The 27,091-nt window shown below is 50.1% G+C and overlaps 1 protein-coding gene across 2 annotated transcripts; it reads right to left on the bottom strand.

Moving 5' to 3' along the window:
- Positions 1 to 91: 91 nt before the first annotated feature.
- On the bottom strand, positions 92 to 25,522 carry R3HDM4 (R3H domain containing 4). Of its 2 annotated transcripts, none has more exons than XM_043988149.1 (8): positions 25,271 to 25,522; positions 13,781 to 13,926; positions 12,990 to 13,108; positions 7,279 to 7,405; positions 7,018 to 7,100; positions 3,988 to 4,073; positions 3,590 to 3,645; positions 92 to 1,672 (listed from the first exon to the last, which is right to left on the bottom strand). In XM_043988149.1, the coding sequence occupies exons 1-8, from the start codon at positions 25,420 to 25,422 to the stop codon at positions 1,569 to 1,571; spliced, it is 873 nt and encodes a 290-aa protein (XP_043844084.1). In that variant the 5' UTR covers positions 25,423 to 25,522; the 3' UTR covers positions 92 to 1,568. The 2 variants fall into 2 exon arrangements, with proteins under 2 accessions (XP_043844084.1, XP_043844077.1); XM_043988142.1 differs by having other exon boundaries at positions 7,018 to 7,103; positions 25,271 to 25,520.
- Positions 25,523 to 27,091: the final 1,569 nt, after the last annotated feature.

Here is a 27,091-nt window from a genome sequence, read left to right as displayed (position 1 = left end):
CAGGTCCCTTTAGGGGCTGCCAGCTCCATGATGCTGGCTTTCTGTCCCTCTTCCCTGGACCCCCAAGGGAATAACCAAAACATACACAGGACTAGGTACAGAGCACCAGGAATTTATTATACCCGCCTTCCCCAAAGCCAAGCAATAGCCAAGGCCTAGCCAGCAACCCCCCTTGCCTTCTCCACCCATGGCCCTCAAGGCCTGTCTGGGCAGTGAGCCTCAGAACAGAGGTAGGCCCAGGGCATCAACCCTCCAGCCCATATCCCCTTTGTCTATCCCATGGCTGGGAGCAGAGGGGAGGGGAGGGGAGGCCCAAATGTAGGCATGTGGGCAGGAGAGGCTGTTACTGACCAGGGGCCCCAACTCCCCCAGGATCACCAAGCTCTGGGACCTGGGGCCCTGGCTGGCAAACAGTTCCCCAGGAGGGTCACTGCGCCACTGGGGCTTAGAGCAGGGGGGGTGGGCTGGGGCCCCATAGCTTCACCCACCATGCAATTGGTAACAAGTAAGTCTGCAAAAAAGGCACCACGGGAGGGCACAGACAATTTAAAAACCAAACACACCCCCCCAAAAGTAGACTCCTGGGGCCTTTCAGGCCCAGAGTTACAATATGGGGTTCTTAAAAATTCATTCTCTAGAGGATAGAGGATGGAGCTGCCCTGCTTTGGGGGGGGGGAGGTGTCAGAGCCACACACACACATGTGCACACATACACACATACACATAACACACTATAGAAAATCTATGGTCGTAGTATGGGCAATAATGTAAGCATCCCCAGCCCTGCTGGCCACATCAGAAGACTGCACCAAGGCCACTCCGACCAGCCTGGGGGATGGCTTAATGGCTGGGGGGGGGCAGAGGGCAGTGGAGACACCTCTAGCTACACAAATTGATCATCTGGGGAGAGCTAGAACCCAATGGGAATCCAACTCCAATTTGGTTTCTTTTGCCAAGACCAAAACAAACCAACTCCCACACCCTCCCCAACCCTCCTGAAAAAAAAAAATTTTTTTAATTGTATAATAAGGATAAAATCCTGCCTGCCAGCCTACTTCCCTCTGGGCAGGTGGCACTGATCCGGGCAAGGCTGCTCACTCCCTGAAGTTGCTCAGTGAACAGCCCAGATCCCTGCGGCCACAGCACAGTGGGCGTGTAAGCATCCACAGGGGGCTTGTTTGGAAACGGGGTGTCTGGAGCTACCTCCAGGAGACCCAAAAGAATCTGAGGGGGAAGGACCCCAGGCAGAGCTTTCGGGGATCCCGCTTCCAAAGAAAAAGGCTGATAGATTAGAGGGGGCAGGGAAGAGGAATGAGAGACTTTCAAGTCAGGGGTAAAATCCACCAAAAAAGATAAAAATCAGGACTTCTTAAGTACCTTGTCAAAAAAAATTTAAAATACCAGAAGCAAACCCCCAGATCTAAGCAAAGTGGGCCAGGCAGAGTTCAGGGTAGATTAAAAAAATTAATAACAACAATGACAACAGATCTGGGGACCATGCTGCCCAAGGGAGGGAGATGACAGGAGGGACCATCCCTGCCCCAGGGTGGGGAAGAAGGAGGGATGCATCAGCTTCTCTGCTCTAGGTAGGCAGACAGCAACTGCTCCGGAGGCAAAAAGTTGGTGTGTTTGTTGCTGACTTTCATCTGCCGTCTACCCTCAAAGTCGGAACCTTCCAGAAAGGGATACAAAGGCAGAGGAGGAATTAGAAATAGCCCAAACAATCACTAATAGGGACACATGGCACAGACTCCAGAGATCTCAGGATTCTGTCCTGGAACCCCAAGAATTCTGAGGATTCTAAGGTTCTAGGGATTATGGAACAGGGTCATGGAATCTCGGTTGGGAAGGGGGCCTCAGTCACCTAGTCCCACTGCCCCTCATCTACATGAATCCCTCAGGGAGCCTCTTACAAGAGTTCATGCAACTTCTGTCTGAATACCTCCAGTAACAGGGAATTCACCCCTACTGGGTGCACTATGTCCTACTTAATCAGAAAGGGGTCACACTTAGCCTGGCCCCATCTTCAGAAGTCAACTGTGCTCCACCCTTGGACGATGTGAGAAAGAGAAGCAGCCCAACCCAAGGTCAGAAGAATAATAGTCTGCTTATGGCTCTTTCTTCTTATTTCTGGTAAACAGGCCTCCCAGGCAGGCCCTCTCTGGGCTCCCTGTCCCATACCCAGAATGCACTTCCCTCATCCTCATCCTCTCAGAACCCTTACTTTATCTGGGCTCCCTGCTCCACCATGAAGTCTTCCTTTATCCTCTCCCCACCTTCTTCTCCCTCCTCAAATAGCCCTAGAATTCTCTGCAGATCTTGTCTTCACTGCCTAGCCTGGATTCTCTTTCTCCATAATGATAAACTGTAGCATAACTTCCTTATCCCCAGCCCAATTGAATGCAAGGTCTGGGAGGAAAGGTCCTGCTTATTTTCCCCTGTGTGGGTCTGGCTGCTTAGCCCAGTGCCTTACATGGAGCAGGGGCTTCATAAGTCCTTGTGGAGTTGAATCCACCTCATGGCCTAACTCAGTCTCAATTCAAGTACCAGCCGGTAAATAATGGACAAGGGAGTAACCGTGGTAGAACAGGGCCGGGGGTGGTCCTTAGAATAGAGAACAGCAGACCTGGGAGGAATCTTAGAGATCACCTCATCCAACTAACTGCTTCATTTCACAGGCTGCTAAGCTGTGGGACAAAAAGATCAAATGACTTGTCCAAGGTCACACTGCAGCCATGCGGAAAAGAAGCCATTTCTCCTAGACTTCTGACCCAGGGCTCTCTGTCCCGACCATGCTGTGTGTCTCATTCAAGGGCAGATCTGCCCCTCCTCCACCCTGACTCAGGTGCTCCAAGCTGAGCCTAAGAGAAAGGCCACCCTCTTAGAGCAAGAGCTAGAATCCAACCCAGCCCTCCTTCCCTCCCTCTACCCACCTTGTAGTCATAGAAACAGCTTCCCCAGGTCTGGTTGCCATGACAGCCTAGTCCTTGGTTACTCCCGAGAAGAGAGAGCCCAGCAGCAGGCAGCTGGTCTATGTGGATGCCACCCCACCCCTCTCCAGGAGGCTAAGTGCCTTCTGCCCCCTAATTTCCCCTCCAGGCCATTAGAGAGAACACTTAAGCCCTTTAATGAGTGGAGCTTCATTAAACTAAAGAATAAGCAGGGCTGAGTGCTCCCCTGTGGCCCCCAGTCTGGCTTCTCCACCTCCCCCCACCCCACCCCTACCCGCCAGGCTTCAATTATCCAAATACAGGCCCGGTGGCTTGGGGGGAGGGGCCGGCCCTCCAGCCTCTGCCTCGTGGCTGTTTAGTCAGAAGGTCAGACTCAGTAGGGACACCTTAGAGCAGATCTAGGACTTGATCCTGACCCCTCTGCCACTAACTTGGTGAAGAACATGGAGGAAATTGCTTCTCCTCTCTGGGCCTCCCTTTCCTCTGAGCTTGGCCTAGCCGGGGATGAGGGCTTAGCCCTTCTACTTCCTTCTGACACCAGGCCCCTAAAGCCTGAGGAGCTCTAGCACCCTAAGGGTTTCCCATAAGTCATTGGAGGGTGGAGATGGGGCAGAGGAAAGTCCACAGAAAGCACTCACTGGCAGAGACCAGGTCCATGTACTGGCAGAGGGCATGAAGCAAGAGCCTCTCGAAGCTGGGAAGAAGAAGAACAAAGCATTGGCGTTAAGGCCTGGAGAGAGAACTGGGGTCTCCTGCCGTGAGTCCTGGGTACCCCAAACTTCACCAAAATGAATTCTGAAAAGGCAGAAACAACACCCCCTTCCTCTAAATCCCAGCCTGGGGAACCTGAGATCAACCAGAAAGGTTAAACCAGCCATCCCCCTGCCTCCCAAGGGAGAAGTCACTCTAGCCCTGGCCTGGATAAGAGGAAAGGGGAAATCAAGCCAGGGAGAGTAGATTGGGACAGGGGAAAAAAAAAAAAAAGGAGCTGGTCTTAGCTCCTAACACTTATCCAGGCCTTGGGGAGAGGGCTCACCTGCTATCCATCATGGCTATGTAGACAGATCGAGGAGTGACTGAAAAAAACCGCAGGAGCTTTCCTTCCAGACCCTCCAGTGTGTCCTGGGAGAAGAAGGGATAGCGGGGGACCCAATCTGGACCCCACCTGTACCTCCCTGGCCAGCCAGGGAGGAGCTCCCCACCACCACGCCCCTCCCACCAGGAGATCCCATCTCCTCCATGTGTCCCCCTGTCAAAGTACCCTCACCTCCCACTCTTCTCTTCTAAGCACACCCAAGAATCCAGAACCTCAGGGCTTAAATGTGCCACAGGAGCCATTTAGGTCAACCTTTATCTGAATAAGGATTCCCTCTCCGTGAAAACAATTTTGAAACGAATGAATACAAAGAACCAAGCCTCCAGGAGACCTGGAAATACTTCCATGTTACCCTTTTTCAGAAAGAACGGGTGGACACCAGATGGAAAAAGGAGCATTTTTAGATGTGGCCTTAGTGTGGATTAGCCTCCACTTCCCCATTTGTGGAGGGAGAATTTGGGAGGAAGAAAGCTTCGAAGGTTAATGGTAGGTTTTGTTAGTAACAATGTAATACTAATAGTCTTAAGGGGTTATTGTAATATTTCAGATTCCCTCAAGGGAAGATCAAATAGCATGACAAGCTGAATGACAAGCTAAAAATGAAAGTATAGAATTATATACTTGGAGCAATTGGTATGAGATAGAATTCATCATTTCATATATACTCCTATTTTTTGCATGTTTTGATTTATGTATGGAAATTCTCTGTACTTTTTAAATGCAGCATTAAATTTAAAAATCCAAACGAATTATAATTTAGCTCTTTTGGAAGACCTTTAGTGATTGGGAACCTACTGCTTTCCAAAGCATCCCATTTTGTCATGTTACTATAATGTATATGATTTTCTTTACAACAGCTGATCTGCTCTCCAAAATTTGGACCCATTGTTTCTAGTTCTGTACTGCTGCTTCCCACCTAATTTTTTTTTTTTTACTTTAAATAAAAATGTTTATAAAAAAAAAAAAGGATTCCCTGAGATAAATGCTGGTTAAAACTGGTCACATGCTTGGACTGTATCCCCAGAAATTCTCAGGGGCCATGAGTGCCCCTCAGCCCTATTTGTACCCCTAGACACCAAGCAGCAGCTGCCCTGGACACTGAGACTCCAGAGACTTGGTGTTCTGCCACCAACCTACTCCCTATTGGGGCCTCAGTTTCCTCAGCTGCAAAATGGAGAGCCTAGCTCTCACACTGCCAGATGTAGCTAGGTCAAGTAGAGAAATGCTAGATTTGGAGTGAGATAACCTGGGACCAAGCCCCTCCTTCTAGGTGGCACTGGGCAAGTCTTTCCCCCTCCTCCTCCTCCTCCTCCTCCTCCTCCTCCTCCTCTTCCTCCCTGGGCCCAAAAGTCCCTTCCAGCTCAGAATGTTACCATCTTATAGCTTTTACTGGGCAGTCTGATAACCAAAGGACAGAGAACACTTTATAAAAAGGAAGTTACAAAAATGTAAGGGGCTGCTGGGTGTCTGGTTCCAGTCAGGGGTCGTGGGGCGCGTCTCTGATCTCTCAGAGAGTCACCTGCCACCAGCCGCCTGGCCCTGCAGGAAGACAAAGACTGGAGGACAAACAAATCTCCCACAACTGCAGACATTGGCGAGATGTGCTAAGGGGCTCTTTAACCCCTCCTGCTGGCTGCCTGCCCTCCTCCACAAAGCCTGGCTGCTGCCGGTCACAATGACCTGGTCACAGGAAGGCCTATTAGGTGGGGATGCTCTGCAAGGCTGGAGCTGTATGTGTATGGAAGGGGAGAAAAAAGGAAGTCCTCCAGCCCAGCTTCCCACATAATCACATATACCTGGGGCCAGGCCATTTAAAAAAGGGGAGGAAAAAGGCAAGAGAACTCTGCCTGCCACTTGAAGGGCTGTGGAGGGAAGAATGTCAGAGGTGGGGGCAGGAGAGGCCTTAGAACATAGAGCAGTTGTTATTTAGCCATTTTTCAGTAGAGTTGGACTCTCTGTGACCCCATTCGGGGTTTTCTTGGCAGAGATACTGCATTGGTTTGCCATTTCCTTCTCCAGCTCATTTGACACATGAGAAAACTGAGGCAAACAGGGTGAGGTGACTTGCCCAGGGTCACACAGCTAGTAAGTGTCTGAGGCCAGATTTAAACTCAGGAAGCTGAGTCTTCCTGACTCCAGGACCAGCACTGTAGCCTCTACACTACCTCGATGTCCCACCCCCTCTTTTTACCAATCAGAAAAAAAATAAGGTCCAGAGAGAGACTGGAAGGGATTCTCATCCCTTGTACTGGGAGTCATAATAATTAATGACAACAATATCAGCTAGCACTCCAATAGGGCTTTAAGGCTTGTGACACTCTTTCCGGATATTATCTTGTTTTAGTGAATTCTACCAAACATTTAAAGAACAATTAATCCCAATACTATATAAATTATTTGAGAAAATAAGTGAAGGAGTCCTACCAAATTCCTTTTATGAGACAAATATGGTGCTGATACCCAAACTGGGAAGAGCCAAAACAGTGAAAGAAAATTATAGACCAATCTCCCTAGTGACTATTGATGCAAAATTTTTAAATAAAATACTAGCAGATATGATCCTGTTTTCATCTTCTCAACAGCCCTGGGAGGTAGGTGCTCCTAAAATCTCTATTCTAGGTATACAGAACCCTGAGTCAGCCAGAGGTAGGGTCACGAAGCTAGTAAATATCTAAGGCTGCATTTGAACTCAGGTGTTCCTGACTCCAGGTCCAGTGCTCCATCTACTCTACCACCTAGCTGCTTCCAAAGAGCATTTATTAAACCTTTTTTACACACTTAGGTGCTGCATGGAACACTGGGTAGAAAATATCCAAGGTCCTTCCAGCTCTGATATCCTATGTTCAAACCAGCTCAGACATTCTCAATTCTGGTGGCCCTCTCTCCTCTGACACCATATGTTCTATGGGCCCTTCTAGCTCAGGCGTTCTAGGCTTTCATGACATAACCCACAGCTCTAGTCTCACTCACCATGGGGATTCTCCCCCGCTTCAGGGTGGTCCGAAGGCGACGGTTAATCCTCTGGAAGCAGGCCTGGGGTGTGTAAGATGGATCTTCTGAAAGGCAAAGAACTAAGTTAAGTCAGATGGTTCTCCCAAAGCTGTGACCTCCCCAGGTGCCACCTCTCCCTTTCCCCAGCCCCAGATCCCCCCCCCCACTCCCAGAGGCTCTCCTCATGTCCTTCCTCCAATACTTCTGCCCAGAGCTCAGCCCTAGAAGGGCCCCCAATACCTTTCCGATTATCCTCAGTTGTCTTAGCAGGGACCTTGCCCTTGTGCTTTTTCGTAGCTTCCTCCTCCAGATACAGGAGCACCCGCTCCTGCTCCTCCCCAGACCGGTTCATAAAATCACTCCAGATCTGCAAGGCGGGGCGGGGAGAAAAAAAGTGCCTAAATTCATCCTGGGGGCCTTGGCTGGAAGGGAACTTGTGTCCTCTCCCTCCCATAAAACCTCTGCCACCCATGGGAGAGGAGCAGGGCATCCACGGTCCCCCAATCTCCAAAGATCACAGTTGGCAGGGTCCTTTGGTGCTGGCGCCTGGCCCAACCTGCTCCTGGACAAGATGATGGCCAAGGATACCCCTGACACATGGCCAGGTGGGCTTGCTTGAAAACTTCCAGAGCCAAGGCAAGGAAGCAGAGGGGTGAGAAGTTGAGGGAGCATGGTGGAAAGAGGTCTGTACTTGGAGTCAGAGAATTCAAGTTCAAATGTGGGTTCTACCACTTGCCACCCATGTGGGCAACTCATGCATTAGCTTTGTGCCTCAGTTTCCTCCTCTGTAAAATGGGGGAGGGGAGGGTTGGATGAAATGGCCTCTAAGGGTCTCTTCTAGCCCTATATCTCAGGACTGAAAATATAGAGCTGGAAGGACCCTTAAGGGGGTCATCTAGTCCAACCCCTCATTGGTCAGGGGAGGAAACTGAGGCCCAGACACGCCCAAGGTCACTGAGGTAGGGAGTGGTAGTGACAGAGCTGAGAGAAGCTCCAATTTGTAGAGGTTTCCTTTGTGTCAGCCCTATCTGCCTTTCTCCAAACCTCCAGGCCCCCTTAAAGACACCCCTCTTCTGGTTCTGCCCCTTGGGGGCTGGTCAGGACAAGTCTTCCCTATGGCAGCCCTTCAAACACTTGACAACAGCTCCCCCTTCCTCCGGGTGGCCAGCACCCTCCCGGGTCCGACTTTGGCCAACTGTGAAGGAGTCTGAGAGGGCCCACACCCTCCCTGGATGTCAACAGAGCCTCCTAACTAAGTCCTTCCATCCCCACTGCTCCAGGGCCTGCCTCCTGGGAGAAGCCAAGCTTTTTCTCTTTGGTCAGGTGCTGGGGTCAAGCAGGGCCCAGAGGAGCTGGAACCTGGCCCCAAGGACTGAATGGGTCTCCTCTGGCTGCTCGGCAATGGGGGGCAGAGCTGCCACACTCAACTGCTTGTTAACATCTTCTTGGGCAAGGAAGGGCCCCTGGGAGGAAGCCGACTCCCATGACCTGCCCTTCTTTGACAGCTGCTTTCACAAAAGACCTAATGAGGCTGGGGAGAGACACCAGAAAAACCCTGGTTATCAGAGGGTTTCGTTTCTGCAGACCCTGGCTGACCCCGGCCAGCAGGAATACTGCAGGAAGGATGGCAAGGTGGGTAGAAAGCTCGCTTCAATGATTCCCTAAGCCTCAGGGGCAGCGGGAGGGCAATGGTGCCCTCTGCTTAGAACTGGTAATGGGGAGAGGGTGCAGAGGCCACAGAGAGCTGGGACCAAATGAGGAAACTGAGCCCCAGGGAAAACAAATGATCTGCCCAAGGCCAGCCAGGTCAGAGGTGGGATCTGAACCCAGCTCTTGACCCCAGAGCCAGAGCTCTTCTCCTCATGCCCAATCCCATTGTGTTTGTCTCGGGTCTTGGAGATGACCCGGAGGCAGCTGTCCCCATCTCCCTCTCTTGGGCCTTCTTGGAGATAAGTTGACTGGGTCTTTGGCCCAAACTCATCTCCTTAAGGGAATACACTGCAGCCGTCACCTGCCTCCAACCCCCCACAATCTGGCTGACGGTTCTCAAAAACAAAAGGAACACATTTTAGAGCCAGGGCCAATGGATACCCAGTGACCAGGAAGGACAGGATGGGGTAGGAGAAAAGGGGAGAAAAACAAGGACAAAACCCAGGAGACGGTACTATGGGAACTGCTATTCTTCATCACTGTGTACTCTGCAAAAGGCAAGAATTTTTGAGGGGGTGGGGGAATGGAGGGGAGGGAGAGAGAGGGATATTGTAAAAGGATCGAGGGATGCCTTTCCAGCATCATTTCCAAGTCTAAGTCTTCACCCACTCAGGTCTGGCCAATCATGGTGATGGCACCAACTCCCTACCCGGTTGGGCGGGCTGGCCCTCAGCCTCCGCAGATGGTTACCTAGCAAGGAAGCGGGGGGGGGGGGGGGATGTCTTCTGGGAAGCTCAAGGCTGAGCTGTGCATTGGTTTGAAGGATTGTGATTTTTTTGGAAATGACAATAACAAATCCGAAGGTTAGATTCCATCCCAATGCTCCTGTTCAACTTACAAAAGGCAATTTTTGTATCCATGTGTGTAAGTCAGCAGAACAATAACTAGAAACGCCTCGTGACGGGCCCCAGGGCCATTTCTATCTGGATTCGAGCGGAAAAAGCTGGAAACAAACAGCCTTAGAATAAGAGGCAATGTGTTGTATAGGAGAGAGAGCCATCCTAGGTATCATGTAGACCTGGATTCTAATCCTGCCCTTGACACAGGCTGACTGTGAGACTCTGGGTGAGTTGCTAACTACTCTGTCAGACTAATTGCAGAGCAGGGCAGATCTGAATTGGTAGGAGTTAACTCATTGAGAATTCCCTACACAACTGAAAAAATAACTGCCACATAAGCACTTTACATTTGTTATCTCACTGGATGCAGCCCCTCCCCAGACACACACACAATACAGCCTGGGAGGTAGGTACTATCATTGTCTCCATTTTTCAGATGAGGACACTGGGGCAGACAGAGGTTAAATGCCTCACCGGGGGTCACAGCATGCCAGGGTAGATAGAGGATCCATGTCAGTTGCACAGACTCTGGCAGGAAGACTTGGGAGGGCCTCAAAAAACCCAGCCTTTGACACCAGCCTGGTCCAGGGGCAACTGTATCTAAGCTATAGGTAACATGGCTTCCAGGAAGCTCTGGACCATAAATAACAGCAACAAACAAAAGCTCCGATTTCAGGGCAGCTAGGTGGCTCAGCGGATAGAGCACCAGCCCTGGATTCCGGCCTTAGACACTTAACAATTACTAGCTGTGTGACCCTGGGCAAGTCACTTAACCCCAATTGCCTCACAAAAAATTAAAAAATTAAAAATTTAAAGCTCCCATTTCCCCGGTGCTGTTTGGTTTACAAAGCCCTTTCCTTTCAATAGGCACAAAGTAGGATTATACCCATTTTATAGAAGAGGAAACAAGAAGGAAAAGAGAAGGGACTTGCCCAGGGTCACACAGCTGGGAAGCACAAGAGCCAAGACTCAAGTCCCTGGAATCCGGCCTCCAAAGCCAGCCCTCTCTAGCACACAACGGCTCCAGATGAGACCATAACAATAATAACAATGAACTAATGATAATAACAAATAATCATCATGATGATGATGATAGAGAAATTTGTTCTGTGATTTCTATCCTCCCCACCTCAGGACAGGACCGGAACTCTAATTAGAGGTAGGGATGGAGGCCAACTGAAGATAAGGGTCTGCTGCCTAGGGCTGACCCACACTAGTTTAGCCCCCAACTCCCTCAGAAAGGAGAAAACACACACCAGGGTTTGGTTCTTTCATCTCCCTGTGGGAGCAGAGTGGATAAAAAGCCAGCCTCCAAGCCAGGGCAGGGCCCGGGCTCGAGCCTGTGTGACCCTGGGCGCAAGTCCTTCACAGTGCCCCAGGCAGCCCTCAGTGTGGCCCTGCCCTGCTAGAGGGGACTCCCCATGCTATGCCAATGAAATGGGACCAAATCAGGGGGCCTCTCCCAGAGACCAGCAGCCTAGGAACCAGGAGCCATGGAACCTTGAACCAGCCTCAGCTGTTTTCTCATCTATTTTTTTTGGGGGGGTGGAAGGCAATGAGGGTTAAGTGACTTGCCCAAGGTCACACAGCTAGTGTCAAGTGTCTGAAGCCAGATTTGAACTCAGGTCCTCCTGAATCCAGGGCCAGTGCTTTATCCACCATGCCACCTAGCTGCCCTCTCGCATCCATTTTTTTTTAAAGGATCTTGGACAATGTGGGTCTTCTGACCCCTTAGCACCTATTTACCTGGTTGACCTTGGGAGAAGGAACCTCTCTGGGCCTCAGTTTCCTCATCTGTCAAACTGGAGGGCTGGACAAGATGGTCCCTTCCAGTCTAGAACTCTGACCCTAGGATCCCTTCAGGCTATCATTCTAGCCCCCCCCCCCCCACATAGTGACAGTCTATGCCTCTAGATTCTTTTTAAGTCCCTCTGTGTCCTCTCACAGTCTTAGAGTTGGGAGGAAGCCCAGAGACCATCCCGCCCAACCCCTACCTGGAAAGGGATCCCCTCCCATGCAAGAGTCACCCATCCTTTGCCCAACAGGCATCATTGCCTCATTTCACAAACCACAAAACAGGTTATGGGGCAAGAGGGCTGCTGAGAAACTGTGGACCAGGTTGGGGCAATGGGGTATTGCAGAAAGACTCGGAGGAGGGGGTGGGGAAAAAGGGTTCCATTGGGGGGAGAGGGCAAGTGGGGGACAGGGAGAAAGGCTGGGAATGAGCCAGGTCCTTAGATAAGGGGGTCTCTACCTTGTCAGCGTCAGGGACCACCCGCCCCCCGCAGTCCAGTGATGCCGTCTCACAGTAACATTGGCTGCCTACAGTCATAACCGAAGAAATGCTCAGTTTCAGGTGGGGGGGTAGTGAAAATAAAGATGTGATTCCCCATCACCACCCCCATCTATGGACTTCCTGAAATCTGATGAGTTCCATGACCCCGGGTTAAGAATCCTGACACTGGGATTCCCAGAGAGGCCTGACAAGACTCCAAGGTCTGGGCTTTTCCATGATCCTCTGGTTTGGTGTCTTTCCAGCCTGGGGGGGCCGGGACCCAGCTCTGATTGCTTCCTCCAGCTCCCAGGTGGGGAGCTCTAGTACTTGGCATAGGGGCAGACAAAAGAGATGCCCTCGGTTTCATGCCAGGGTTACTGACCTTGTCTCAGATTACATGGGTCTTGTCTTGTCCCTAACCTCCACCCTATCATGAGCTTAGAAACAGCTGCCAGGAGACATTCCTGCCCCCCCATACTCCCCTAGAGCGAGTACTATCCCAGGGACAGACTTGGCCAGACTGGTTGGGCATCCCAAGGGTATACATACAGCCCTTGGATCTCTGCTGGCTCCAGGCAGGGAGACACTTAGCAGATGAGGGCAGGGAAACCCCCCAGAGCACATGAGGAGACCTCAAACCATCAATCTTGGTGCAAAAAGAGATTTCAAGAGGTTAACAGGTCTCGCCTTCCCACAAGCAAAGTAACTCTATGCCTATTTTGCAGAGAATCCTGAGACAAGGCTTAAGCCTAGGCCCACAGCGCCTGGAGAGGGAAGCTGGGCTTCCCAGCTCCCGGGGATCCAGCCTCAGAACCCACCAGGCTAACAAACTTTAAAGATGTCCTTTCTCCCAGCAGCCCTTTGAGGTATACAGTTATGAGAAGTATTAACCCCATTTTACAGATAAGGAAAAGTGAGGCTGATGGGGAAGGAGCTGCTCGTGGTCACCAAACTAAACATCCAACCTGGGGCTGTCTCAGGATGCTGCCCAGATCATGAAGTTAAAGCAAACTGTATCCCCCCCCCCCAGATGCTCAGCAGGGGGGATGACAGAATGGGCCCCCTGCAGGGGAGATCCTCAAGTCTTGAGGCAAGGGGGTTGGGCAAGGACAGCAGGGGCCTCCTACCTCGATGTAGGTCTCATTGCTGCAGGCTTTGGCAAAGATGCTGGGAGTAGCAGGGAGGGCCAGTTCCCCATCATCGGGGGAACACTCAATCCTCTCCATAAGTGTCATCAAATAGTGGCCTGTCAAAGGAGAGGCCTTTGAGATTAAACAAAACTCCCAGACCACCCACCCCTGGGTTTCTCAGCTACCCACCCCAACCTTTAGGTCACCAAGTCGAAATCACTGGAATACCTGAAGACTCAGAGCCAGGAGGGGCCACTGGGCTCAGAGGGGAGGCACTGAAGTGATCCCCTCTACTCCAGTCCCCTTCACGCTCAGAGGACACTGACCCCCAGAGAAGAAGGTTTGCTCTCTCAAGTTCCCTTCGGGAACTGAGGCACAGGGCCAGGATTTGAACCCAGCTCCCCTTGACTACAAAGCCAGAACCTTTTCCCATGACGGCCCATGCTAGGAAGCTTTCTTTCAGATTAACGTGAGATCAGGCTAGATAGGGGGGAAGGGGGAAGGGAGAGAGGGAAAAGCAAGTGGGGAATTCAGGACTTTCCTCATCTACCTGATCTGGATGCTCTGACAATCTTCTGGAGGTTTTTGAGGAGGAAATCCTACTCCTGGGTTCTACCAGGTCCCAGGGACCTTATGTGGAGTTTCTACCCCCTCCCACATCCGTTTGGGAGGAAGGGGTGTGGAGGGAGAAAGACTGGAGATCCCCCTTTGTCCTCCCTCCCTTCCCTGGGAGCCCCAGGGCACTGTCCCCACAGCCCCCCCACATGGCCCCACCAGGCCTGACTCACTATTCTCCATCCGCTGTAGTCTCTTTCGGCCCTTGGCCCTGGGCGTGAGGTCTGAGTTTCGCACTGCCTGGTTGATGAAATACTGCCTCCGCTTGGCAGGGGTAAAACGCTTGGCCCTCGAGCTCGGGAGGTGAGAGTGGTAATGTCTGTGGGGGCAGAAATAGCCAAGATGTCTTCTCCTCTTCCCACTCTTCCAACAGGAACCAGAGGTGGGGAAACACTGGGGCAAGAAACCAGGGGCATGATGGGGTGGGGGGGATGAGGACAGAAAAGAGCCGGCTCAGGGACAGAGAAAAGGACACTGGACTTGGAGTCGGGAAGACGTGGGTTCCAATTCTATCCTGGTCACTTAGCTTTGTGACTTTGGTCAAGGCCCTTCTCCCTGGGCTGCAAGTTTTCTCATCCGTAAGAGGTTTGTAAAATTCAGAATAAAAAGAAATCTGAAAGAAATCATGCCAACTCCTTGAAAGCAGGGATTGTTTCCTCATTTATTATTTTGGTTGTGTGGTTTAGTTTTTGTCATGTACTACATGGTGTATAGCACATAGTAGGCACTTGATAAATGCCTTGGCTGGACAGAGATGATGTCTATGGTCCCTCTTCCAGTGCTTACATTCATGAATCTAGGAATCTGGGGCCCTCTGAACACTTGAGATGTTTATCATGTCCTCCCTAAGCAACTCTCTCTCTTTTTTCTTTTTGGAAGCAGAGTTAAGTCACTTGTCCAAGGCCACACAGCTAGTGTCTGAGGCTGCATTTGAACTCAGGCCCCTTGCCCTGTCTAATCCCTTCCATTAGCCTGGCCCCCAACCAGCCCAGAGTGGGCCCTGTCCCCACCCAGTTAGTATGACACCTAGCTGCTCCCTCCCTAAATCTGTACAGCTCATCACCTCTGGGTCCTGGGGTTCTGGCCCAATGAGGCCCTGGACCACTGGGGAGGGAGGAGGATGGTGTAGCCCAATCAATTTGTTTCTCTGTGACTTTATCTGCCGAACCCCCCAGGGGCCACCTCAGAGAGGCCTTCAGAGCTAAATCCTGCCACTCAGCCGATTAAACTGTCTTAATTACTCAAATATATTATCATCCAGGGCAGGCAGAGGCCTCCCTTGGCTCCCAGAAGACAGCTCAGAGGAAGCCCAGTGGGGGGGAGGTACAGGGCCCACTCTGGGCTGGTTGGGGGCCAGGCTAATGGAGGGGATTAGACAGGGCAAGGGGCCTGTGTCCTGGGGAGGCACATGAATGAAAGAATTGAGGAACAGCAGACCCCCAGAACCCTCCTCCTCCAAAGACCCAGGCCCTCAGCAGAAAATGTGCCTGAAATCTATGACTTTAAAGAAACAGCGTTCTAGCAGACACCAAGTACCCAGGACTAGTGGAGCAGAAAGCACCAAGGGACAGAGCGATGCAGAGCCCAGGCCAGGTTGCCAGAAGGCCTGGGGACAAGATCCAGCCCTACCCCATTATGCGGCTTTGGGCCAGCCACTTCTTCCTGGGCCATCCGAAAAATGGGGGGGGTGTGGAACCAGATAAGGGACCCTCCGAGCCCTGGCATTCGGTATTCTCCGGGCCCTCCCAGCTGGCTGTGACATTCGGGGCCCTCTCAGGCAGAATGATCTCAAATCTAGATTTGTGTGGAGAATGGGGCATTTAAACTGACATGTCCCTACCTCTTTTTTTTGTTTTGTTTTTGTTTTTGTTTTGCCGGGCAATGAGGGTTAAGTGACTTGCCCAGGGTCACACAGCTAGTAAGTGTCAAGCGTCTGAAGTCACACTTGAACTCAGGTCCTCCTGAATCCAAGGCCGGTGCTTTATTCACTACGCCACCTAGCTGCCCCCCATGTCCCTACTTCTAAGGGGGAGATGGAGAGAGAGAAAAGTCAAGGTTCTCTAGGTCTCATATAATGAAGAACACTAGTAGTTGTTAGCTAGAACACGACGTTCTGGAGTCAAAGGTTCTAGGTTCAGTCTCGCCCTCTGACATCGCCCCCTGTCTAGCACCCTGGGCCCATTCCCAGGGTGAGGGCTCAAGAGGACCACAGCAGGCCTCCCTGGGTTAGCCCCATCTCTGAGAGCACCACAAATAGCCAATCTCTTCTGGCATCTGTCAGTCTGTTTTCTGAGACTCGACAAGCTTGCTGACCCAAGATTAAGCCCCAGTGACTGGTCACAGGGAGGCAAGTGGAGAGAGTCGTGAAGAGAAGGGCTTCTAGCTGATACTGTGCTGCTCTTGGGTGGAATCACTTCCCCTTTCTGGATCTCTGCCTTCTCATCGGACATTCTGTGTTCTAGGTGCCCTCCCAGCACTGACCATTTAGGTTGTCAAGGTGTCCCAGGCTCTGAAGGATGGGTGCAGTGGAGAGTTCAGGAACTATTGAGACGCTGTGATCTTGGGTACATCACTTAATGTCTCTGAGTCCAAGGCACTCACTAAGCCCATAATGCTTTATCATTTTAAAATCTGTTATTAACAACCATGTTCCCACTCCCCAATCCCTTCATTAAGGGACTTGGAGTCCAGGGCAGCTAGGTGGTGCAGTGGATAGAGCACTGGCCCTGGATTCAAGAGGACCTGAGTTCAAATCCGGCCTCAGACACTTAACACTTAATAGCTGTGTGACCCTGGGCAAGTCACTTAACCCCAATTGCCTCACCAAAAAAAAAAAAAGAAAGAAAGAAACTTGGAGTCCAAACAAAGCATCCCAGCTCCACCACTTACTAGCTGTGTGACTCTGGACAAGTCCCTTGCCCTCTCTGGGGCCTGGTTCCTCACCTCTAAGAGGGGAGTTGATGATGCTTGCAATATTTACCTTGAAATGCTACCAAAAGGAAATCGTTCTGTAAGCCTCCAGACACTAATAATGGCATCAAGTTGCAGGAAGTTACCAGCAAGAAAACTCGGGCCCCACCTTCCCTTACATCACCCTATTAAGGCCCCACGAAATTTCCCTTGCCCCACTCGGCCTCCAGTTGGGTCTCGCTCTGATGGAAGCTGGAAGGTGTCCAAGCCACAACCACCCTGGGCCAGAGAGATAAAAGGAGCTGAATCACCCGCAAGAGACCATGTGGGATTGGGATGGGCTGAAAAGAGAGGAAGACAGTGCAGAGGCCCCATGCAGGGGCCCAGAACCTACTGTCCTCAGGGGCCTGCAAGCTGGGGAAGTTTGTGTACCAAACCGTCCTCATTCCAAAGGCCTTGGGAGCTTAAGGGTCTTGCCCAGACCTTAGAGCCAGGAAAAGCACTATGGGAGGTAGAGAGGGACCCGGGCTGGGCACCAGGACAAGAGGGTCCCAGTCCTGGCTTGGCCACCAAGTTCCTGTGGGTCCCACCTCTAGGAGATTGAACTTGAAAATCCTCACTAATGGAAGAAAGATGTGTAGACCCGATTTTCATACCTGACATGATCTTGGGCATATTATTTAACCTCCTGGGGCCTCCTTTTCCTTGCCTCTAAGATGAGGGGGTCGGACTAAATAAAGGAGGAGGTAGATAGAAAGCTAGGCTTGAAATTAGGAGGTCCATGAGGTCCAAGTTACATGCGGTCCAAGAACTAAAAAATGTTTTGACAGCTGCACTTCGATATAATTGGTTTCTCTGTAATCTTATGTATTTTTCAAATGCATTGAAAAACACTGTTCTGAGGAGGGGTCTGTAGGTTTTCACCAGGCAGCCCAAAGGGTCCAGGGTACCCAAAAAGGCTAAGAGCACCTGTACTAGTCGCATGACCCTGGACAACTACTTAGCCTGTTTCTGCCTCCATTTCTTCATCTGTAAAATGGGGGTAATAACGGCGCTTGCCTCCCAGGGTGGTTGTGAGGATCTAAAGAGATCATACTTGTAAAGCTCTTAGCGCATAGTAGGCACCATAGACATGTTAGCGATCATCACTATGATCACTATTCTTATTATTTCTTCCTATGCATAATGCATTGGACTCCCAGGCCCTTCCCACATCTGAATATACGATTCTGTTTCCAACACATGGCATTTAATAAATGCTTGTGGGTTAATTTCTCTGCTCTTGTTCTGAGCCTAAGAAGCACTGAATAGGAGGAAGGTAGCCATAAAATCAAGCGGATTTCACAAACTCATGGATGGCGCCTAACCTCAGTTCACTCAAGACCCCAGACCTAGAGCCCAAAGGCACCTGAGAGGCCACTGTCCAGCCCCTTACTTTTCAGATGAGGAAACTGAGGCCTGGGAGGTCATGTGTGACTTGCCTACAGTCAGACTGGCCGTGAGCAGCAGAGGTGGGCTCTGAGGACCTTTGCCTCCAGAGCCAGGGAGCTTTACTTGATCCTCCACTTTATATATATATATTTTTTGGGGGGGCAGGGCACCGAGGATTAAGTGACTTGCCCAGGGTCACCCAGCTAGTTATCCACTGAGCCACCTAGCTGCCCCCTACCACTTTATATTTTAAGAACATGATGACCCCTTTTAAGCAGGTATCATGGTTATTATTAATCCCAATTTATAGATGAGAGAAGTGAGGTGGAATAATAATAATAATAATTATTATTATTATTATTTTTATTTTTATATGCCTGGTGTACCCAGGTGGAGCAATGGATAAAGGGTCGGGCCTGTTGTCAGGAAAACCTGAGCTCAAATCCAGCATCAGACACTAGTTGTGTGATCCTGGACAAGTCACTTAACCCTGTTTGCCTCAGTTTCCCTATCTGTAAAAAGAGCTAGAGAAAGAAATGCCAAACTACTCCAGTATCTTTGCCAAAAAACAACAACCCTAAAATGGTGTCATGATCTGTTGGACACAACTGAACAACAACAAACTATATGCCAGGTACTCTCCTAAGCCCTTTTGACAAATAGTATCTCATTTGTCCTCACAACTACCCTGGGAGGTAAGTGCTATCATTATCCCTGTGGTTTTGTTTGTTTTTCTTTTTTTTTATAGGTTAGGAAACTGAGTCAATGAGAAATTAAGTGACTTGCCCAAGGTCATATAGCTAGTAAGAATCTGAGGCTAAATTTGAACTCAGGTCTTCCTGACTCTCCAGGCCCAGCCCTTTAGCCACTTTACCACCTAGCTCCATCAAGAGCTGGTCTTAGGTTCAGTCTCACTTTTGACACATACCGGATGTGTGACCCTGAGTAAGTCATTTAACCTGTCTATACACTAGGCCACTCACAAAGATTATTAAGTGAAGAGATGGTGCCAACCTCTACTGCTGGAGAGAGTTTCCTTGTATGGGAGGTCCCCACCATGGAAGGAATCACAGCTCTAGGCTCTGTCTATAAACCGGGTGTCCCAACAATCTCAGGGGAGGGCAATTTTGAGCTACTAAAGGTTAAAATGTTAAGCTATTAAAGTCTAATATCACCCTAGGACTTTGGGGACACTGTAGAGATGAGAAAGGTGAGCCTAAAAAAAAGGCAAGTGAATTAGCCGAGGGTTAAGTAGCCAGTAAAGACAGGGTGGAGGAAGGGCATGCGAGACAGTCCAGTTCAGCATTCCATCTACCACACTTCATTGCCTCTTCCTCTTCCTACTCTGATTCATTCCCCACAGATTCTCCTGAACCCTTTTCTCTCCCCTCCTTTTAGGAATCCAACCGTTCCCCATAAAATGCAGCTCAGCGGTCCAGGATAAAACACAAGCCTCGGAGTCAGAGAGTGCCAGCCTTCTAGGTAGGTGGCCAAGGGCAAGTCCCTCCATCACTCTTGGCCTCAGTTTCTTCAACTGGAAAATGGAATAATAGCTCCTGTCTCCCAAGGTTGGGAGAATTAAAAGAGAGTATTGAAAAGCACTTTGAAAACCTTAAAGCACTATTTAAATGGGAGACGTGGTCATTATTAAATCACCCAATCTTAGGGCCCATAACCTCTCCTCTTTCCCTAAAACTTGAGGCCACCCAAAGGAAGGACTCTCAAAACTCCCCAGCATCATCACCTACTCCCTCCACCTTCCCTCTGATCACAGAAGAGGCATCTCCACTCCTCACTCAGGCTCATCTCTGTCTGCCCCTCCTCCCAACTCTCCCCCTTCCCCTTTCTCCAGGACCCACTCATCCCCCATCTCTCTCATGTACCATTCCCTTCTCCCTCCCTCCCTTGATCACCACTCTGAGTTCTCATTCTCTCTCTCTTTCGTTCTCTCTCTCTCCCACCAACCCTCCCTCCCCCTTTCTCTCTCCTTCCCCCTTTCCTCTTTCTTTTTTTTTATATTTTTTTATTGTCTACAGTTATTTTATTTTATTTTATTTTTTTTTTAGTTCTCAACTTTTGTTTATACATGCTTTACAATTTCAGATTTTTCTCCCTCCCACCCCTCCCTCCCCTCTCCCCTAGACAGCAGGTAATCTGATATAGGTTATATCTATATATCTCTATACATATACGTTCCTCTTTCTTTCTCTTCCTCTCTCCTCTTCCTTCTTCTCTCTCTCCCTCCCTCTCTCCCCTCTCTCCTTCTCTCTCCTCCTCTCTCCTTTTCTCTCTCCTTCCTCCTTTCCTCTCTTTCTCTTCCTCTCTCCTCTTCCTTCTTCTCTCTCTCCTCTCTCCTTCTCTCTCCTTTTCTCTCTCCTTCCTCCTCTCTTTCTTTCTCTTCATCTCTCTTCTTCTTTCTCTTCTCTCTCTCTCTCTCCCCACAGGTGCACTCATCTGCTCACCAATAAGCTCCAAGCACCCTCATCCTTTCAAAAAAAAAAAAAAAAAGAACTTGCCTCGACTCTTCCAATAGGTCTCTCTTCCCCCTTTTCCATGAAAAACTTCTCCAAAAAACTGTCTGTGAAATCCAGGCATTTCCTGGTTGGGAGAGAGCTGGGAGACTACCTACTCTGACATCTCACAGATCCTTACCACCCACTTTCCCCTTCACTTTCTGCAAGCTTTCATCTTTGCATCAGGGACACATAGATGGAAGAGATGATCCTTAGAGCCGGACGTCCAGCCTCTTCATTTTACACATGAGGAAACTGAGGCCCAGGCCATTGTCACAGAGATAGTGTATGGGCAGAATTTGAACCCCAAGTCCAATTCCCTGAGGGCTCTGCCCCAGACCTCTCCTACAACAGCTTTCTCTCTCCAAAGTCACTAGTATCCTCCTAAATCATGAAATCCAAATACCTTTTCTAGGCCCCCAGCCTCCTTAGCTCACTGCAGCATCTGACATAACATCACCTTCATCTGGCTTATGAGACACCCCATTCCCTGAGTTTCCCATTACCTCCTTCCCTGGCTCTTTCTTTAGCTCCCTGCCCAATTCTAGATCTCCTAAGGAGAACCCCAAGACTCTTCCCTTGACCTTCTTTTGTCTATAGCTTGTTTGTATCTAGTTGTTGGCACATGTTGTCTTCCCCATTAGCCTATGGGCTCCTTGAAAACAGGGACTGTTTTTGCCTCTCTTTGCATCCCCAGCACTTAGCACAGTGCCTGGCACATAGTAGGCCCTCAATAAATGCTAACTGATCAACTGCCTGCCTCTACTCAAAACCCCTTCAGTGGCTCCTTCCTGAGTCAAGGTCAAATTCCTTTGCCGGGCATTTGAGATCCTCCCCTCCTGCCTAAATATCTTTCCGTCGTTCTTATTAAAGTGACTTCCCTCCTGGGTCACAGGCATGGAGGATTACGCCCCCATCCCTGCCCGTGCTTTCCTAACCCTGGGCCTTGCCCAGGCTGTTTCCTAGAAGGGGGGCCTCCCCCTCCAGACCAGAAATCTCGTCCAAGCTCTGTGCCCAGCTCAAAGCATCTTGTATTGTTGTGTATCCTAGTGATGAGTGTGTTGTGTATTTTTTCCCTCCTAGACTGTGGGCTCCCTAAGGGCAGACACTGTGTGTTATTTAACCGCTGGGTGAGTGTATGGGAAGGGGAGCAGCAACAGAAGACCACGTCCAGAAGATGCCTAATTAATACCATTATAATGAACAGAGAGACTCCTGTGCCAAGGACCCCAGCAAAGCTTCAGGGCCCAGGAACAACGACCATGACAACATCAGCAACAACATCAGCAGCAACAAAGGCTCTTTGAGGGTTATGGAAGAACTTTACTGTTTGATCCTTACAACCCTGGGAAGAGGAGCTATTCTTTTTAGTGCAATTTTACAGAGAAGGTAAATGAGGCGAGCAAAGGTTAAGTGATTTGGCCAGAGTCACACGGCTAATCAGAATCTGGTCTTCCTGACTCCAACGTAATACCTAGAGAGATGCCTCTAAAAGCCCCCACCCCCCAAACCCCCAACCCAGGCTCTGGATAGCTTGGGAGAGAAGGGGGAGAGGGGGAGGCAGTATCAGATTCAGTCTGAGGGCCTAAAAGGTGAACATAAACTCAGGAAAGCAGAGAGCATTTCCCTGGAGAATGGGAGCTGTCCAGGCCCATAGATGTATTAACCACCAGGAAAAAGAAAGATAGGTGGGAAGGTGGGAGGGATGGAGGGAGAGAAGGAGGGAGGGAGGAAGGAAGGAAGGAAGGAGAATGAAAGAAAGAAAAAGAAAAAGGATGGAAAGGCTTGTCTGCTCCAACTTGATCTCCTAGCTCTGAAGGTTTCAGGCTGGCTGGTGACCCCCCCAAAGGAAACCACACCAGAATCCCACCTCTGAAGACCTCAGCTTCAGCTCCCTTGGAAACCCAGTCTGCTGCTCCCCACAGCAATTCTCCATCCCAGTCCTTCTACTAGTCAATCAATAAGCAGTGACATTTGGTCAAGTCAATTAACCTCTCATTGGAAGAGTTCCCAGCCATACCAAGGGAAGGAGCCCCAGGCTGGGTGTGAAAATGAGTTAGATTCTCATTTATGCTATTTACTGTCAAGTAAATAGTTTAATCAAATCAACCTTTTGGGGCTTCAGTTTCCTCCCTGGTTAGTTATATATATATATATATATATGGATGGGGTGGGGATGGGGGTGCTGAATGACCTTGGTAGTCCTTTCCAGCTCTCAAAACATATTAGAAAAATGACCTCTGCCCAGCAACACACATTGGGTAGGAAAGCTGTGACTCCCAGCCCTGTAAATCGACAAGAAAAACTTTTTCCAAGAGGTAAAAATTTGGCATATCCTGGGCCCTAAGAAAAGAGACTGCTCAAGGCTGTTGCCAAGAAGCTGGTTAGGTTCAATTAAGTCACTTCAGGAGCACTGTTTATATTTCATTTCCAAAAGCCCAGGGTTCCTTTAGCCAAAGGGCTGAGCCTACAATTCATTAGCAGGAGCTGTCAAAGGCAAGGACCCAGGCAAACAATTAGCTTTGGGAACAGAGGTATAAACAGAAAGGTAATTAAAGGATTCGGTGATTCTCCTGCCCAGCACTGGACAGCAGCCAATGTTGGGTTGGAGGCTGGGGCTCTCTTGGCTGTTAGCTAACGTTAGTATAACCCAAACTGCTTCACACCACAGCCCTGAAAGCCTAAGGAGCTTATCAGGGACCCTTCAGAAGCAAGGTCTGGTGGTGTTTATTTCCTAGAAATCAATCTGTACCAAGACCTCTCCGATATACTGTCTCCAACACAGGAGCTGTATCCAGGCCTTTTCAAAGCCAAGTTCAACAATAAATCAACCTCCCTCTGCCCCTCCAAAACACACACACACACACACACACACACACACACACACACGCAGAGGCTTTTGGATTCCAAACTCCTTACAAATACTGCCTGGCCCACTGTACGGATGAGCAGGAAATCCTGACTCAATGTCAAGGCTACTCACCCAAGATCCCACACACCCTAAACCCCCACTTTACAGGCAGTTTTTACCCCAGCACCTTGGGGCCAAACTAGTCAACCTTTAACATGCCTCCATATTTACCCAAGAGGCCCTGAGGCTCCCTCTTCACTCAAAACACCCCACTCTCAAGAGGCCAGGCTCACTGCTGACACGCTCCACCTTTCCCACAAAAACTAGCCCAGAGGCCTGAGACTTTCAATCAGGCTTACAAACTACAATCCCCAAAGGGAGCCAGATGCATCAATAGGACCTTGGACAAATCCCCTTCTATTCTCTGGGCTTCAGCATTCTCAACTATAAAAACAAACAATCAGAGGGTTGGACTCTACTTGGGGTCTGAGAACTTTAAGAAACAAAAACTCTTGATAAGTCTATTTTAGGTCAGCAAGCACTTATTTCAAATACAGTTTCCTTTGTAATTCCATGCATTTTATTGTATGCATTTAAAGACACGTCACTGAGAAAGGCTCCAAAGACCATACATGCCAGACTGATTACCAAAGGGGTCCAGGACAGACAGACAAAAGGTTAAGGGAACCCTGGGGTTTATATTATGTCTGAGTTCTCTTTCAGCTTGATATCCCATGTTCTACGTTCTAAGGGTTCCCAGACTTCCATGTTCTAAGCCATCCCCTTCCCCCCATCGTAACCTTCCCCCCTATTGCCCCCCCCCCCAGCTCTGACCTTCCGTGACTCTCTCTACTTTATCCAGGGATGGATGGAAAAAAGGCCTCGGGTAGAGAAGACACAGAGAGATCCCAGGGGCAGGAGGGGTTCGGGAGGAAGGAAGTGGGGTTAAGTGTGGTCAGGCTGAGTGAGATGTAAGGATTTGAAGGGAGAGGAATAAGTTGGCATAGGAGCAGGACAGAAGCTCACACCCATCCTTCCTCATACTCAGAAAGGTGTGAGGTCAGGCCCGATGTAACAGCTGGGCTGGATGGAGATGAAAGAAACCATCTTTCTGGGTAAAATCCAGGTGGGCCATGGTCCTGCCGGCTTGGGTTAATGCTCAACCCAGGAAAGGAGGTGCCCAGATTAAAGGAAGGATGTTTGTTTACCCAAAGAGTAAATACCTGGGTTAGATAAGAAAAAGAGTCATAGACTGGGTAAATTCGGGTATCAGAGGGAGCCAAAGACAAGCTGAAGGGAAATCTTAGACCAGAGGAACAGATGGGATGGGCTGAGAGAAAAGCCAGCCTTCCCAGGGAACCAGAGCCAAACAAAGGAGATACCAGGATCAAAGGAGCCCAGAGTTAGCCCGAGGGTAAATCCTAAAATCAGCGAGAACTAGAGACAGATTGAGAAAATAGGAGAGTCAAAGGGTCAGAGAGGACCAGAGCAAAACTGGAAGTAGAAGGGGATCCAGAGCAAACCCAAAAGCCAGAAGAGCCAGGAACCAAATTAGGGGTACTGGAGAGCAAAGGGCCAGGGACCGAGCTACACAAAAAGTAAGTCCTGAGTCAAAGGGACCTCGAGCCAGCCTATGGTAAGGTCAGCGAGGCAGAAGGGACCACATCCTGCCAGAGGCTCGATCCTGGGGTCAGAGGAGACCCGAGCCTGCCTGTGATTAACTATTCAAATCAGTGGGGCAAGAAAGGACCAGAGTCTGTCCAAGGCTCGATCTCCGGGTCAGAAGAGACCCGAGTCAGACTATACTTAAACTTTCAGATCCATGGGGCAGAAAGGATCAGAGCCTGCCGGAGGCTCGATCCCGGGGTCAGAGGGGACCCGAGCCCGACAGGGGCGTTACGCGGGTGGCGCGGCGTGGGATGGGTTGGGCTCGGTGGGGCCTGGGCCCCGGCGCTCACAGGTAGGACTCCCCGCCCGGCGGCGCTCCTGGGGGGGTCGCCGCCGCCGCTCCTTCTCCTCCTCCTCCCCCGTCCGCCGCAGGGGTCGCCGCCGGGGTCACGGTCGCCGCCACCTCGGCCGAGCTGCCCTCCAGGCTCTTCAGCACCACCATAGCGAGCAGCCGCCGCAGCCGCCGCGGCAGCACCCCCTGCCCTTAAAGGGGAAGCGGCCCCGGCCCGGGGGCAGGAAGTGACGGGCACGGGGCGGCCACGGCTCAGCTCCCGTCGGCCCCGCCCAGCCTGGGGCAGGGACCAGAGGCGGAGGGGGCGGGGACACTAGGGACCACGCCCTCCGGTAGCTCCCAGCGTTCGCTCCTCCCACCTGCCGTAGCTGGCGTAGGAGGGGGAGAGGAGACAGAAGGAGGAGTTGGGGGGGAGAACGACTGGTGGGGAAGGGGGAGGAGAGAGGGTCTGTCCCTTCGCGGGGGAGACCGAAATGGAGATATCCTATTCCCACTCGTGATGGTCTCTGGCGTTGCCCCCGCCAAAACGCCTCCTCTCCGTCCCTAGCTAGGCCACCTCCGTTTTCTGCGTGACCTTAGGGATAAGGTGCTTTTCCTTCTCCAGGCCTCAGTTTCCTCATCTGAAAAATTAGAGGGGCGGATTAGGTTGGCCTCTGAAAGCTGTTCCAGGCCGGGCTTTCTGTGAATCTACTTTGTATAAATCAGCAGTTCTCCGATCGTGGTCCGGGTACCTCTGGGATTCCCCAAACCCTTTCAGGACATCCGTGGCGTCAAAATTATTTTCATAACAATTCTAATACATTTTGATTCGAACTAGGGTAAATATTGATAGATCTAACCAAAATAGACCAAAGCTCTTTGTTTGGTAAGGGGTTCTCAATTTGTGAGAGAGTTCAGGTGTCCTAAGACCAAAAAGGATTTGAGAATCCCTGGTACACGGAGACGGCTCAGCCAGTTCAGTTCAGACTAATTCAACAAGCACTTGCCCTGTGTGTCCAGCCCTGTGATAAGTAAACACTGGGCATACAAAGAATAAAAAATTAAAGCAATCCGTGCTCTGCAGGAGTGTGCACAGACAATAAAATGAAATAGGTCTATCCAATAAATGCAAAATAAAACTGTGTAAACATAAACAATTGGGGAAATCAGGGAATTTCTTAGAGAAGACAACCCTTGAACGCAGCGACGTGCTAGCAAATGTTTAATAACCGGCTCTCCAAAATAAAGAATGCATGACATGTTGTTAAGATGTTTCGATCATGCCTGACTCTCCATGACCCCATGCACCATGGGGTTTGGCTTGGCAAAGATACTGGAGTGCTTTGCCATTTCCTTCTCCAATTCATTTGACAGATGAGGAAAATGAGGCAAACCAAGGGTCAAGTGATTCTACCCCAGGTCACACAGCAAGTAAGTGTCTGAGGTCAGATTTGAACTTAGGTCTACCTGACTCCATGCCCTACATTCTATCCACTGGGCCAACTAGCTGTCCCCTACTTTTCAATTTAGTCTGCATGATTAACATTTTCTCCATCACCTTCTTAAGTCTAGACAATCAACAAATCAAGCCCAGATTTGTAGCTTGCCAATTGTTAGTGTTTAATCATTTACCAACTGGTAAAATCCCGATTTACAGATGGGGAAACTGAAGTTGAGGAGTTAAATGAGTTGCCCAGCATTAGATCCTGACTCCAGTTCTAGCACTCTACCTACCAGTCCACCTAACTGCATTCTAGAAAGACAGCACAGACCCATATAGCTCCACAGGCTATGGACAAAGAACTTTCAAGACCTAAAGACTGGGGGCAGCTAGGTGGCA

Source organism: Dromiciops gliroides, chromosome 1, assembly GCF_019393635.1.
Source record: "Dromiciops gliroides isolate mDroGli1 chromosome 1, mDroGli1.pri, whole genome shotgun sequence".
Lineage (NCBI taxonomy): Eukaryota > Metazoa > Chordata > Mammalia > Microbiotheria > Microbiotheriidae > Dromiciops > Dromiciops gliroides.
This window is presented reverse-complemented; position numbering and strand designations above follow the sequence as displayed.

Excerpts from the sequence above, each read along its gene's own strand:
- R3HDM4 (XM_043988142.1), bottom strand. The coding sequence starts at position 25,422 with ATGGTGGTGCTGAAGAGCCTGGAGGGCAGCTCGGCCGAGGTGGCGGCG. Across the intron at positions 7,104-7,278 it reads AACTGAGGATAATCGGAAAG|AAGATCCATCTTACACACCC; the intron begins GTATTGGGGGCC and ends TTTGCCTTTCAG. Across the intron at positions 4,074-7,017 it reads AGCGGGGGAGAATCCCCATG|GACACACTGGAGGGTCTGGA; the intron begins GTGAGTGAGACT and ends TTCTTCTCCCAG.